Source organism: Mixophyes fleayi, chromosome 4, assembly GCF_038048845.1.
Source record: "Mixophyes fleayi isolate aMixFle1 chromosome 4, aMixFle1.hap1, whole genome shotgun sequence".
NCBI lineage: Eukaryota > Metazoa > Chordata > Amphibia > Anura > Limnodynastidae > Mixophyes > Mixophyes fleayi.
This window is the reverse complement of record NC_134405.1, coordinates 22,265,335-22,282,106: the sequence shown is the minus strand read 5'-3', so window position 1 is coordinate 22,282,106 and position 16,772 is coordinate 22,265,335. Positions and strand designations below refer to the sequence as shown.

The following is a 16,772-nucleotide window of genomic DNA, read 5'->3' as shown; positions in this document are numbered from 1 at the left end:
AGGGTCAAGTTGAGAATCAGGTAGGTCACAGAGAAGGAGGTTACAGTAGTCACCATGATAGTCTTAGCCAAAATGTTTGAGACACACAAAGTGAAGGCCAGGCCAAATATTACCTGACGTAGGAGACATTTATGCTGGTGAGAGTAACCTATAAATACTAAGGAGCACAAGAAGCAGAGACACAGTGACATCAATAGAAGACAACTTAGAGAGTAATTATTGGCTTTCGCTATAGGTGTTTGTCTATACAAGATGAAAACCCTCAATGTAAAAGCAGAAAAGAATGAGGATATTATGCTGGTTGTAGCTAAAGTTCCTCCCAGTACATCATCATAAGAGAGAAACTCCATCGATTTTGGGAGACATCTAGATTTCTCTGTATTTGGCCACTGATCCCAAGGACACCTTATGCAGAAAATTGAATCTGCCAGATAGAAAACATATGGTATCGTTACACTACTGCATGACATTAAACTTTTGAGTGGTGTTGAAAGAAAACATCATGACTGAGTTAATAAAATGTACTTCCTACACCTATGTAAACAGTAAGGTATAAAGGTCCACCTCAATAATATTGACAACAGAGCAGTTTTAGACAAGGGAATTAATTATAGAAAAGAAAATGAAAGTAATAGTATTTAAAAAATCTTTCACAGATTTTATTGCTTTTGAGGATTTGAGCTTAAACTTGTGTATAAATATGCCCCACCTTTCAATGAACCCAATTAAACCCATATAAGGCCAGAAAATGGCAATTTTTTGTGTCAAAAAGGGATCTTGCATGACTCCAAACTGAATGACCCAACTTGTCCTGGATAATTCCATAATAAGGATTTCCAATCAGCTGACGTTAATAAGGCCTTGCCGGAAATTGCACATCACAATCTCTAAAGCAAATTGACAAATTTATCATACACTAGGGTTTTTTTCATAATAGATTCTTGCCGGTAAATCATGTAGCCTTGTTAAAATGTATTTATTGATAGGAAATACAGACTTCATGAAAAAGTGACATACACGAATTCTGACAAAGAAACATACCGGCACTAAGATTTACGTCACTTCAAATGGTGATTTGAGGACCCGACGGCTGTATAATTTTTTTACGAGGAGTTGGATATTATAGAGCTGGCGTGTCCTTGCATTTCCCCCTTAATAGCAACAATGTAACTGTTGCCATTTGAAGTGACGGAAATCTCGGTGCCGGTATGTTTCTTTGGCGAAATTCCTGTATGTTACTTTTTCATGACGTCTGTATTTTCTCCATGTAGGAAATTAGTGCAGTCACCAGTTTCATGTATTTGTAACTGTTGTCAGAATTTAGTTGTTCGCAGTAATGACTACCACCGGTTTTAAGAGATGTGTCATCAGAGTCCTGTACACATAGTTTCACTAGAATTATGACACTAGAATTGTGGTGTCAACTGAAATTATTTATCATGCAACTTTTTTGCAGCACTGCTTAAGTCGGCTTTTCACTATTGGTGCATTCAACTCCAAGTTATAATTAGGCATAAACAAGAACAAAGACAGAATCATAACACGTAGGAAACGAAAACAGCAATCCCAAAAGCTGTGATCTGTCACAATGGATGCTCCTATTTCTGCTTTGTGTCAGCAATAAACTGATTTAGATTTGATTATTGTAGACATTGGACGTCCACTTACATCTCTTATGCATATAATACCCAATGTATATATGTATATCATTCAGTTAACTTAACATCGGACAAAGCTCTAATATTTTCTGAGACGAAAGTAGCAAATGATATCTAACCTTCATTAAAATATAAACAAGATCTATTTATAATCTACTATTAGAAGGATCCTCACAATAATTTAAGGATGAAGCATATATCACCTGACACACTGACAGTTACATCAGCAATCTATAAATGGGCAGATTATAAATCAATATTCAATGGAATGGTAATGTATTTGGTGGTATCAGATAACACCTATATTGTTATTTAGAGTGATTCATTAGTATTCATATGCCACATTATTTATTCATTATTATGGTACTCTTCCAATTTGTCGCTATTCATAATATGTATCCATGCTTCTCACTTGACACAATATCTTCCCAGATTAGTCTACTATATATTAATTATATGGCCTCTCTTAGATGAGACATCAAGGGGTAAATGTATCAAAGTCCGTTTTTTTCATCTCGCGGGAGATCAGCGCTTTTTCAGCTAAAATTTAAAGCGGCGATGGCTTGTAAAGGCAAGTTTGTCTTTACAAGCCATCGCCCCATTAAATTTTAGCTGAAAAATCGCCGATCTACCGCGAGATGAAAAAAATGGACTTTAAAACATTTACCCCCAAGTCTGATCTCCTAAGACTTCTATTATCTCTCTCTGGTTATCTCTCACATATGTCCTCTCCTATATTCCCTATAATAGATATGGTCTTAAGCTGCCCCTCTCCCTGCTCCAAAAAAAGATCATGAGTGGATATCCCAAAAGTATACCGGTATACCGGCAATAGTTAGTAGCTTGTCTCTGTGAAGTTTTTCTTACTTATAGCAATAAAAGGAAATGTATTGCTTTTGGGCTTTAACGTGGTTCACGGAAGATATTTGAGAGCACACTGTTAAATTGTTGGCTTGTACAGTTTATTGACCGTTGATAAAGAATACATTGATTCGGAATACACAAGGAATGAGACACTGTGGCTCTGCCTTCAAGCCCAGCTATAGTGGCACCAACTGCCTCCCCTCATTGAAAATCAGCGTGAGATGGAGGGATAAAAAGAAGGATGCTGGAGCAATGGGGCATGTTATCTTGAACAGGAGCTACCGCTTCATTAGGCTGGAGCAGGACCTTCGACTAATCATCCATGTGAGCTTGCATCCTAAGCATGGAGACACAGAACTATTCCCTGCAAATGTATCTCCAATGAAGGGATCATACACTAACATCTGCGGTTGTTATTAACAGCTGTGCACCTGAATCTGGACGAAAATTGGTGGAGGTTGTAGTTTAAGTTTTTTGCAATCATATTGCTGTACCATTGATGCGATCGTATGCAATACTGTAACCTGCATTAAACACCACTTGATTGCACCACTCTTCAATTGCCAGAGTGTAATAAATAATCCACAACAAGATACTAAACTCTGTATCTTCACACTGACTATGCTCATGGAAACATTGGTATTGTTCAATATAACTCCTAAAGAAGTCTTGTTTTAAAGATGAAACGCGTTGAGAACTCTGTGCGGAGTGTTTACCATCTGTATCCTGGACAGATTGTAGGACCCTTTTTATTATGATATCGCTGTTTGAAAGGAATGCCTTTGGTGTATCACCTTACATACAGATAAGCTTATTTTATGTGCTATAATGTGAGTGCAATCTTATTGTGTTATTAAAGTGTACTTTTTAAGAATATTCTACACCATATATGGCCTCTTTTGCTCTGTTTGCAAGTGCCAGGGGGACACCAATGATGATCCAGCAAGCTTGAATGCTACAGATAAGCCTGTTTTATTATATTTTTGGTGCACATAAACACAAGTGGAGTGTGCAGTGTGGTGGTTTGATCCACATTGGTTATTCTATACTACACTATTGTGAGTTTTTCTTAGTTTTTCCATGAGATGACAACATATATACAGGAATGCGTCAGACTGAACCTGCAAGATATGTCTGCTGATATGTGCTTACACCTGTATCCATCTGGTCCGCATATATAACTTTATCTTGGCGGAACAGATGTGTTTTTAATCATACTACACTATCGGGCGCATATCCCTTCTTCCTCTGTTCTATATATGAAATTAGAATTGTTGTGTGTATCATGCTCCTAAATTAAACTAAATGCATTCAGCCAACATGATATAATTATCTCTATCTTTCCACGCTATGATTAAGCTGGACTTAAAAAAGAGACAGTATACCATCAATATGGACATAATGTTTGGATAAAGTAAATGGCAGAAACCACAATATTTGATAATCTCATTCTCTCAAATCAATGCTTAGACACTAAGAAATGTATTCCATGCATTAGCAAAACAGTAAGTGCTGACTTACAGTGCATTGTTTACTATCTAACCTTATGTCACAAACTATACATCTGGGAGATCACATCTGCACAATCATAAGTGAAACCTTCATAAAGTCCATTGAGATTCCTTCCTTTCTGACATTAAAAATAAATGCTGCAATTATAAATAACACAAATACAAAATATCCCTATAAAAGAAGAGGAATAACTAGATGTAAATCACAAGACTGACTTCTGCAAGGTAAGTAGGACACACATCACTGTTGCTAGATTTCCATCATACACCATCATCCATACACACATCACTGTCACTACACCTCCATCATACACCATCATCCATACACACATCACTGTCACTACACCTCCATCATACACCATCATCCATACACACATCACTGTCACTACACCTCCATCATACACCCTCATCCATACACACATCACTGTCAGTACATCTTCATTATACACCCTCATCCAGAAACATATAACTGTCACTACACCTCCATCATACACACTCACACATACACACATCACTGTCACTACACCTCTTTAATACACCCTCATCCATACACACATCACTGTCACTACACCTCTTTAATACACCTTCATCTATACACACATCACTGTCAGTACATCTTCATCATACACCCTCATCCATACACATCACTGTCACTACACCTCCATCATACACCCTCATCCATACACACATCACTGTCAGTACATCTTCATCATACACCCTCATCCATACACACATCACTGTCAGTACATCTTCATCATACACCCTCATCCATACACACATCACTGTCACTACACCTCCATCATACACCCTCATACATACACATCACTGTCACTACACCTCCATCATACACCCTCATCCATACACACATCACTGTCAGTACATCTTCATCATACACCCTCATCCATACACACATCACTGTCAGTACATCTTCATCATACACCCTCATCCATACACACATCACTGTCAGTACATCTTCATCATACACCCTCATCCATACACACATCACTGTCACTACACCTCCATCATACACCCTCATACATACATACACACATCACTATCAGTACATTTCCATCATACACCCTCATTCATACACACATCACTGTCACTACACCTCCATCATACACACTCATACATAAACACATCACCCTCCTTTACATACATCTTTCAATACTCCTACATTGTAAATTATCATCTATACACACATAAGTTTCAGAAAACCACTCTCATACAATCCAACCCATGTACACATAACTGTCATTACACCTTCAACATATACCCCCATTCTACAAATATCACTGTCACTATACACTCTTATCTATACAAACAATGCTATCACAATGCCTACCTTATACTCTCGCAAATATCCATACATCCCTGTCACTACACTTACATTATTTACTCACATATAAACAAATATAACTTTCACTATGCCTCCATCATACACCATGATCTATTTATATATAATTGTCAGTCTATCCACATCTATCCCTCCTGTAATATATTTTAATTAGGAACAATCAGTTTGGATTTGGAAAAATCAGACAGATCCGAGTGTTGTGTTACCGAGTCGAGTCAAAACACGACTCGGTTACTCGCATCAAGATCGGTTCTGAAAATAAGGGAAAATGTTAATTCCGTGAAAATGTTGGATCTTGCGAATTTTTGATCAATATCTTTTATATATAGTACTCCCTCCTGTTCTCATCTGTCATTTTAGAACAGACAGTGTGCGGGAGGTAGGTAGATTGCAGGCTGTACTCTGAAAATTACGTGTAGAGAGCGTTAGACAGGGTGAAAGAAGGAATTTACCTAGCAAACAATAGTGGTGATTATTTGAATGCAATTTGTTTATATAGAGATCAGTCTGCCAGAATAGTCTGCTGATTAATTGGGTGCCAGTCCGTCAAAGAGTATAGAGTACTGGCTACTGTGTATGTATGTAGTATATATTATACATTACTATACACAACATTCTGGACCAATAGATTTCTTTCTTTTAAAATAGAAAGTGTTTCTAGTTAAAGTAACAATCCTGGGAGGGTCAGTCTCAGTCACAAAAAAACAGGGTGTTTTTTGACTGGGAGTAGCACTCCCAAAAAAACAATATAATTATTTATTTTAACTCTTTTCTTATTTCTAATTAAAGTAAATTTAAATTTTGTGAAGGGCAATCTCAGTGACATCTTTACTAAGGGGGCAAAAAACAAGGTGCTGTGTTTGAGTGTGAGTACCAGAGCAACAGCACCCCCCAAAAGAGAATGTATGTCTTTCCTTTAAAATCTAAAGTGTTTTTCTACTAGTCAAAGCATTTTTTGTGAGTGACAGTCAGTGACACTTTTATTAAGTGGACACAAAACAAGGTGTTTGAGTGTGAGCAGCATTGCTGCAGCAACCTGCAAATATATATATGTCTTTCTTTCAATAGCTAAAGTGTTTTTCTACTAGTAAAAGCAATTTTCCTGAGGAGCAGTCAGTGATATCTTTAATAAGCAAGCAAAAAACTGGGTGTTGTGTTTGAGTGTGAGCTGCAGTGGAGCATCAACTGGCAATAAAAACGATGTATGTCTTTCATTTAATATCTACAAAGTTTACTCTTTTCTAGTGAAAGCATTTTTTTTTTAGGTGCAGTCAGTGACATTTTACTTAAGCAAGCAAAAAACAGTGTGATTTGTTAGAGTGTGAGTAGCAATACCACCAAAAATACAATAGAGGTTTTTACTTTTAAATTATAAAGTGTTTTTCTACTAGTAACCCTCAGGATTCCTTATTGCTGATAACGGAGCAAACACTGAGTGCATTTCAACTAGAGATGAACGGGCTCGGATTCCGCTAATCCGAGCCCCCCCGAACAGTGCGGATCCGAACGGAATCCGAGCACTGTTCGGATATTTCCGGCGGGCAAAAAATTGAAAACGAGGCTCTGTCGTCCAAGTCTCGCGTCGAATCTCGCAAAGGGGTGGGAGGGAGGGCCCAGAACAATTCCATCTTGTACCTCTTTTTTTGGCATTATGTGCTCAAGCTACCTCGGTGCAATCTTTTGGCCTAAAAACAATATTGTTAGGTGTTCAGAATAGACTGGAAATTAGTGGAAATGATTGTTATTGAATGTTATTGAGGTAATAATAGCGTAGGAGTGAAAAAAAAAAACCACAAAACTGGTTTTTAGCACTTTTTATGCTTCTTTAAAAATAAATCAGAACCAAAACCTTTCGTCGGATGTTTTGGCAAAACAAATCAGAACCCAAAACCTCAAGCTAATCAGAACCCAAAACCCAAAACCCAAAACATTAAAAGTGGCCGGTGCACACCCTTAATTTCAACATGTACCATGCTTTGCACACAAAATAAAATTTGTTTTGCAGAATTTCTTAAAAACTGAGAGGGTGGCTCAGGACATGCTGTTGGTGGCCCTTTAAAAATCACATGTACTGTTTCTTTCCAAATGACACAAATCTTCACAGATGCAAACAGCTCCTTGTGAACTCAAGTCGGACATGACATGTCTCCTTCTTCAGCTTCTCCTTAAAATAGTAGTGCCGAGTACAATAAGATAGAAAGTGGTTTAGTTTTATATTCAATGGATGTTTTGCAATCTGCATCTCTGAACCATGAACTGTTCTTTGACAATTTTTATTTAGGTCTGCTTTGACTCCCATGTATGGATGCATTTCTGCAACTAAATTGCTGAAACTATTGTCTACACACATAATTTGAGTTTATAACAGCAATTTCCATATCAGTTAAGATTCTCATGCCACTGGGCTCTTTCTCTCATCTTAATGATGGATTTTGTAAATCTGCCATCATTGCATTTTCGTTCTCCAATTCATTTTCAAAAATTCTTAACCAGTCTTTATGGTTCTCTAACTTTATCACATAGCATAAATAGTCAGACATCATATCTCCATCTATACATGTATTCTTTGCCAGTGCCAAATTCTGTCCTCTTAATTTCTCAGAATGTTGCATTATCAAGACAGTTATTTTTGACAACCAAATCTGCATCAATTCCAACTCGATTCTTCTAAACTAATTCCTCAGCTGTTTTGAGAGGTTAAACAAAAAGTAATTTAGTTCCTAGAAAATGCATTTGTACCGACTGTCCGCTTAACTACGGATATGTCGTCAAGCGGTACTGGTCAAACAATAGACTACATTGTGTATCTTCTTTTGAAAAATGAAAATTTTATTAACCTAGACATATGTGATGAGGGTTATAACATTGTCACCACTGAGGAAAAATGACCACTGTTAGCCAAATGCCCATGAGTAATTTGTTAACATCCCTATCTATTCTCTAGTTCATCAACCAACAACCAAAATGTTCGCTTTTGTAAGGGCCAAAGCCAGTTAAGCACTTCAGCCTCAAAAGTGGCAAGCCACTCAGTCAGGTTCCGGCACACTTACCTGTCTGGTCTGCTCTCCCCCTCCTCGCCGCTAAGTGTTGCGGCCATCTATGGTGGCCATAATCTTCAGTTAATAGAAGACTCCTCTTTTATTATCTCAGACTGCCAGCTATTGAGTATTCACTTATGGCTACCAAACTACTTAAGACAACTCTGCCCAGTCTATGGTGCCAGATCTTCAAGTCCCTCTGCTTGTTCAGAAGTGGTTTCTTGTGGCTCCCTATGTCCCGTGCTCCCTGTACCTGCAGACTATCTCTATAACCTGATATCCAGCTCACAAGCTTCTCAGCTTTACCTGGAATTCTGGATAACCCGCCCCTGCAGATTATTATCACCTAATATCCAGCTCACAAGCTTCTCAGCTTTACCTGGACATCTGGACAACCTATGCCTGCAGATTATCACTACCCTCTGGTTTCTACCTTACAGCTTTCCAGATACTTGGACACTCTGATTGCCCAAACCAGCAACCCATTTCTTCTGTCTGCTACCCAGCCTCTCTGCTCCTTCCACTACCATTAGCAGATCCTCACCAGCTGTACCTGCTTGCTTCTAGATTCCTTCGTTATCTCCACTAATCTTGCTTGGTACTCTGAGAACCGCAACCTGCGGGCAGAAGCAGCTATGACCATACCACCATACAAGGGTCCCTTTTGAATACCTTCGCCTCGTTAGACTCCACACCTCCCAGTAGGTTAGTGTTAAACCAAGCAGATTGCAGGATCTGATAGACTCCTTGATTTGTGACAGGTTTATCATCATCTGGTTTAAATATCTGACGTACTGATGCCTCTGTCCGTCTAATGACCTCTTCTTCTTAATGTTTCTTCACTTTCCATGAGGCATGCTGTTTAATGTTCTAAATTTAGTGTGCGTGTTTTTTTACAATTTTTTTATGGGTTCATCCCACCTTCGTCTATCTACTTGTCTAAATGTCTACCGACACAGCTGTCTGTCTAATGACCTCTTTGTCTTATTGTAGCTTGACCGTCAATGATTGATGCCTTCTTAGTTTCAAACATAGTGTAAATGGTCTTTCAACATTTTTATTCAGGGTTCAACCCACCTTTGTCTATCTACTTGTCTAACTGTCTACTCATGCCGCTGTCCGTCTAATGACCTCTTACTCCTACTAATAGTGTCAATCTGTTAAAAAACCTCAGGAATATAATTTCAGCATTCAGCATAATTTATGCACACTATTCTGCCATTATGTTTCATAGGGATTGTATCATCTATTAAGCTGTCATGTACTTGTGCCACTGCTCTGTCACTAATTTTAGCCAGCCAGCTTGCTTTAGCCTTTGGCCAAAATTTGTGAAAATTTGGACTGTTGCGAAGAGATGATTAGAAAATAAACTGTAAATGACAAAATTAATGTTAATGCTATAAATAGTAATGTGCGTGAAAAAAACACCTCGAAATCACATTGTAACAATTTGAGGATTTTTGGGCAAAAACAGAACCAAAACCAAAACACAAAGTAGATTTAGAACCAACACCAAAGCACAGGGGTCTGTGCACATCTCTAATTTTAATGATGTCATGCAGACATCAGTGCATTCCTACTAATACCCTATGTATGTATCTAAATGTCCCTCACTGCATTGGCATTAAAGAGTAAAAATTACATGTCATCATTGTCAACAGATATAATTGTCAACAAATTTGTGTAAAATGTCCAGTTTCTCTCCAATAACTTGGACCATGACAATAATTATCCTTCTTCATTTGATTCAATCTATGGATTTGAGATGCAGACTGGATCTCCCTGCTCTTGAGGGATTAACTCAACCTGGAGATATCATGATAGGAGTTTTGATGCCTGTTTTTATGGATAAAGTTTACCAAAATATTTTATTCACAGAGATACCCCCCAGAATCATCTGTACACGGTAAGCATGAATTAAAGTCTGGGTATAGGGACTAATATATAGCAATAAGTCAGAATGTCTTAAAACCATTGGAACATTTCTCTGTTATTCTTATGCACATTTTCACTTACACAATGACTATAGCCTTCTATATTGCTGTCGTCACTAAATCTAGATCAGATAAATGTGCAAAAGCTTTCTTTAATTTGGAGAGAGAGCAACAGGGAGATCTAAAGAAGCATATGGTTAAATGAGAACTGGAAAATAGTTTGATAACTGTCTCAGCTTTTAAAGGGGAGGAGAGGGAAAACAGAGACTGTGGTAAGTGAGGTGGAGGCTTGAGAGCTGTTAAGATCAAATGTCTCTTCTTAATGTTTAACACAAGGGAGTTTTCCGCATGATCATTTGCACCTGACTGCACATCTCTCACAAGCTCTTGCGAGATTGAAGTCCAGTAATAACTCTCTAATTATTAGATAACCTGTTATACTGGTTCTCAAAAGTTTCACTACAACTTTGTTTTCTTCAGCTTAAATCAGTTTCAATAAAGCAAAATAACATAAATATTAATACCCTCTTTCTGAACTAAATCAGAAAAACTGCTCACTGCCGCTTATAAATGTCGCCACCAAGGAAAAACAGTGATCACTAAGTGTTGCCATTGGGAGACCAGTAAGTTTAAAAAAGTTTAATAATGATTTCAAAACGGGTCACAAAGGAAGGACGATTTTAAAAAAGAAGCAGTATGGCAACTTCAAAAGTGTGGAGTCACAAGAGCAGATCAGCAGCATGTCTGAACTGTTTCTTATGTATAATGCATCTTTGATCTAACTCTGCCACATTTAGAGGAGTTTGAATCATGGAAGTGTGGAGGTAGAGCTCAGCACAATGTGTGCTCTGCTTAGAATCCCCAGGCGAGACAGTTATACAAGCGCAGGGTTGTAGCCAATATGGAGGTAAATGCGTCACTCTTTCCTCCACAAATGTCTTTATACATACACCACATAGTATCAAGCCTCCAGTGAAAATGCCAAAGGCTCTTCGGAGTATTAAGGATTTCTATAAATGAGCGAGGGATCCCAAAATCTCTAGGACTCCCAGCAGATTGATACTGTTCTACTTACTTTTCTATCTGTTTTTCAAAATTTATTTCCACTGTTTCTACTTAGTTATTCTTGTAATACTTTATTTCTTTATTATGTGTTTTATTTACACTGTCTTTTATTTATTTATGAAGATTTAGTTTGGATGCCTACCAACAACTCCTAGCCATGAAGTTTGCTGTAGAAGAGATTAATATGAATTCCAATGTTCTTGGCAACATTACATTAGGATTACAGATGTTTAAAACATGTAATGTGCCTCACTATGAAGTACAAGGAGCTTTACATTTTTTAACTGAATCCAACATAGTCATCCCCAACTACAGGTGTCATGGACAACCAACCTTCAGTGCTGTTATAGGATCTTCATTTTCCTCAAACTCAATTATCTTGGGAAATATTTTGGGAGTCTTCAGATACCCTCAGGTAAGAAGATTTTAATTATATATAATGTAAAATGTACATTGCCTTGTCTGTATTTTAACTTTAATAACAAGGACTAGATATTGTCATGGTTAGGACAGTAGAATATCAGAATTAATCTATTATTTAAGCTGAGTTTACCAAATGTGTGCAAAAAAGGCATTTAATTATTGCTCAGTTTCTATCAACCATAGCAATGTCATGGTTACAGAATGTAGTGTTCAGAGCCGTAACTAGGGTGGTGCGGGTGGTGCCGTCGCCCCGAGTGCAAGCCCGAGGGGGCGCAGCAGCCGCCCGCCGCCTTCCTCTCTGTGACACAAAGTAAAAAAAAAAGACTCATGCGGGGGGGGGGGGGGTGCCGCGAGTCGGAGGAGGGGGGGTCGGTTTCCGAGAGTCGGGGGAGGGGGGGTCGGGTGCCTCGAGTCAGGGGAGGGGCTAGTCTGGTGGCTGGTCAAACAATGATCACACTGTCTGTCAGACAGTGTGTAGAAAGTTATTTGTCAGGACCCGCCCCCTCCCCTTCCAGGATGCTGTGCTCCGCTCCACCCCTCCCCCCTCTGAAAAGAAAGTGAGGAGCGGCCATTGCTGAGCAGAGAGAGTGAGTCCCCTGCATCTACTGCTGACTGCTATGCTGACCATCCAGGAGGGAAGAAAAATAGGTAAGTAAATGTTATATTGTAATTAAAATATATATTTAAAAAAAAATAGGAAATAGGGTGCTCCATCCAGGAGCAAAAACTGAGGGAGTGTAGTGGGGAAGCAAAAGCTATGGGGGCAGGGGACATGAAAATGTATAATGATTATTTTTTGGTATTGTATTTTTTTGTATTTTGCATTTATGTATTCTCTCCTGTCCCTCTCCTCTACCCCACCTGTGCCACCTACTCCCCAGTCCCTCTCATCTACCCCCTTGTGCCACCTTCTCCTCAGTCCCTCTCATCTACCCCCTTGTGCCACCTTCTCCTCAGTTCCTCTCATCTACCCCACCTGTGCCACCTTCTCCCCAGTCCCTCTCATCTACCCCCTTGTGCCACCTTCTCCTCAGGTCCTCTCATCTACCCCCCTGGTCCCACCTTCTCCTCAGTTCCTCTCATCTACCCCCGTGTGCCATCTTCTCCCCAGTTCCTCTCATCTACTCCCCCCCCCATGTGCCACCTTGTCCCCAGGCCCTCTCATCTACTACCCCCTCTGTGCCACCTTGTCCCCAGGCCCTCTCATCTACTACCCCCTCTGTGCCACCTTGTCCCCAGGCCCTCTCATCTACTACCCCCTCTGTGCCACCTTGTCCCCAGGCCCACCTTCTCCCCTGTCCCTCTCATCTACCCCACCTGTGCCACCTTCTCCCCAGTCCCTCTCATCTACCCCCTTGTGCCACCTTCTCCTCAGGTCCTCTCATCTACCCCCCTGGTCCCACCTTCTCCTCAGTTCCTCTCATCTACCCCCCTGTGCCATCTTCTCCCCAGTTCCTCTCATCTTCTCCCCCCCATGTGCCACCTTGTCCCCAGGCCCTCTCATCTACTACCCCCTCTGTGCCACCTTGTCCCCAGGCCCTCTCATCCACTAACACCTCTGTGCCACCTTGTCCCTAGGCCCTCTCATCTATTACCCCCTCTGTGCCACCTTGTCCCCAGGCCCAGCTTCTCCCCTGTCCCTCTCATCTACCCCCTTGCACCATCTTCTCCCCTATTCCTCTTACTTGTCATCCTGCAGCCCACTTCCAGCACTGGGTTTATATGTATTTAAAAATCCAAATTTATATAGTGTATGTCGTGTAAAGTACAGGAAATAGAAAATTTGTCATTTTCATATTCATAATCTATGATTTCTATTTTCCTCCACATAGTGTCTATTGCAAAAAATACAGGTGTAGCCAAGGGCTCTTATATTTCTTCCCTATAGTGAGAGAAATTTGTATAGGTTACACCTGTATTTTTGAGGCTACCAACTACACAGCAATACAAAAGAATTCATTCAGTAAAGTGCTAGCCACACCCCCACATTAGGTTGGCCACACCCACTTGGCAAATGTCACTCCCACTTAGATGGGGGCACCGATGCCCTGTCTCGCCCAGGGCACTAAAATGTCTAGTTACGGCGCTGGTAGTGTTATGCACGTTTAATAGCTATCCAATAACGATTGTCGATTGCCCATGTGTGGTTCCAAAGCACAAAGTGATTTAATAGCAGAAAGTAGCAGAATAACAAATCCGACTAAAATAAGTACAGCCGTTATTTATCTCAGGCGCCCTGGATCCAGTGTACAGTCATTCAGGTCTGAAGGCTGTGGTCAAGAAGACTGTCCACTAGGTCCAGTGAATACAGTAAAACAATGCAGATGATGTGGCTTGCTTCTGGTCCAGGCATCAGGAAGGTCCAGTGTACTGCAGGTCATAGGCCAGTTCAAACCAAAATATCCAAAGGTGGGGGTCAGCTCTCCAGGGGATGCACTCCGATTTTCCCGCCAAGAATCCAGTTTAAACTAGTCTATTTACTAGTCTATTTACATTATACAGTTAGTATAATTTTAAACATTTATTCCCTAGCATCGCTAACTAGAGTATGCAATGTGCGATCCCTTCAGTGAATGAACCGGATGAATAGGGGATTAAAATGGTACTAAACATGAAATATTTCCTGCAACCTGAACCTTTGATTTCACTAACATGTATATAACTTATAGTATTAAACATAATTACTGCTACATTTCGACATGAATAACTATGTGTTGCAGCTACAATTAATGTGTACTAATTACAAATGTGTATGTTCGTGTGAATGGGAGTAAAAGTGTAAAACCTGTTATTGCCACGTGTTGCGGCTGGATACGCTTCTCCAGGCCGTAGCGTGCTCTACGCATAATTTCAGACAAAGACAACCATGCTAGATATTAATTGAAATGACTTTATCCAATATGCTGACTTCGACAGTAGTCACATACCTGAATATATCCAAGTCTTTATTTACAATTTACAGTACAATTGAATTGTTTGTCTACAAATACAATAATTCTGCTTTTTGAAAAATGTTCAAAAGTTACATCAAGGCATCAAAAAATGTATAATTTTTAGACTGAAATTGGATGAGCATGTTCACTTTTTAGACAAAGGCGCTACTTGTCACTAGCTGCCCAGAGCATATAGTGTTCTGAGTCCGTTAAAGTCCATCAGACTCATGCACACAGTTTATGTAAGTGATCAGAGCATTGAGATTTCAAATGTTTTAAATACTTTAGTTATGAAGAACATATAAGTGAATGATGACTTTACTGTACATATGTGCAATTTTCTTTATTTTTTCAGATCAGTGCATTATCAAGTATGTCTCTTCTAAGTAATAAAATAATGTTTCCCTCCTTTGTCAGGACTGTTCCCAGTGACAAGGAACAGTCTAAAGGACTGGCTAAGCTTATATTACACTTTGGTTGGACCTGGGTTGGTCTGTTGGCTACAGAATCTGATTATGGCTTACAGGGTATTCAGCCAATCAGAGAAGAGATAATAAAGGCTGGAGCATGTGTGGCCTTCACTGAATATATCCGTTTATATCAACCAGACCGCAACGCTCCCCACATAGTCAAGGTCATTAAAGAGTCATCGGTTAAGGTTATTGTAATATTCGCATCTGATGTTGATTTGGTTCCTATCATGAGTGAGATGTTGAAACAGAAAATCAAAGAGAAGATTTTTGTCTCATGTTCTGGTTGGTCAATGTCTAATTTTTTCTCAGCTGGAAGCTTTTTTCAGATTTTATCTGGGTCCATTGGTTTGTTTATCAACAATAGAGTGATTCCAGGATTCAGTGACTACCTCAGGAAGGTCCAACCTGCTTTGGAAGAGTCCTGGGTGAACTTATATTGGGAGAAACTTTTCAATTGTAAGTTTCTGTATCAGAAAAACATTACTGGTGCTTTGGATCCCACAGTGAAAGAGTGCACAGGGGCAGAGAGCATAGACAACATCAAGAACAGCTACATCTACACCAACAGCTTGAAATTTACTCATGGCTACTATGCTGCAGTCCATGTTGTGACCAAAGCTTTTGAAGACCTGAAAAACTGCAAATCAAGAGAAGGACCATTTTCATATATGAGTTGTATAGACATTTTGCATATTAAGCCTTGGCAGGTAAAGTTATGTCTGAGCATTATTTAAGTAAACCATTGACAGATTTCAAGTTTACTGTGCCAAAAACTGGAAATATAGGTGGAACCACAACTGTGAAGCAATGTATGTAAAGCAGTCAAAACTCCTAGCCAGTCTAGAACACACTCTCACAGCTGCTCTGGTATCTGTCTTATATAGTATTTTGTTCCCCCCCCTCCTGTAGGGTGATGTCCATTCACTCATAGTAGATGATACTAGCTCAAAGCATTGTCCCAGGACCTCAAAGCTAATTACCGATAATGGCATTAGCCAGATTATTAGATTTGAATGTGATTATCTTGCAGAACATTCAAGACCAACACATACAATAGGTCCCCGATTATAGAAAATGCAAAGCCCTAGTAAACATGACAGGTTACTTTGTCTGAGCCTCATTCATGGCTATGCATAAATCATATATTTTGTTTACTACAGACACTTGTATATGCAAAAAAACATTGTCTTTCTAATTATATCAAATAACAGTGCATTCTTCACTCTGTAGGAGCGCTAACGGTTAGTATGAACAATGATCTTATCTATACAACCAGTCTGTCAGAAAACAGAAATATAGAAAATAGATGACTTTACTAGTTATAAACAAAGTGGGATATTAAAGGCTGAAAAGTCTATGTATTTACAATCAATATTAATGTGGGGGAAACAAGGTACAGCAATGATAGTTTAAAAACGAACCCCTCATTTCCTCACAGCAAATATCCTTGAATAAAAGGTCAAGGATTAAGTTATTCACAATCGTCATCTAGATCACTGGCATTGGCATTATCATC

The 16,772-nt window shown here is 39.3% G+C and overlaps 1 protein-coding gene across 1 annotated transcript in view; it reads left to right on the top strand.

Annotated features, from left to right (window-relative positions):
- Nucleotides 1-16,772, top strand: part of LOC142150546 (extracellular calcium-sensing receptor-like) — a 65,974-nt gene that overhangs the window by 32,266 nt on the left and 16,936 nt on the right. The window contains exons 2-3 of the mRNA XM_075205744.1: nucleotides 11,551-11,842; nucleotides 15,139-15,963. Coding sequence (XP_075061845.1) covers nucleotides 11,551-11,842; nucleotides 15,139-15,963 — 1,117 coding nt within the window. The remainder of the gene's footprint in view (nucleotides 1-11,550; nucleotides 11,843-15,138; nucleotides 15,964-16,772) is intronic.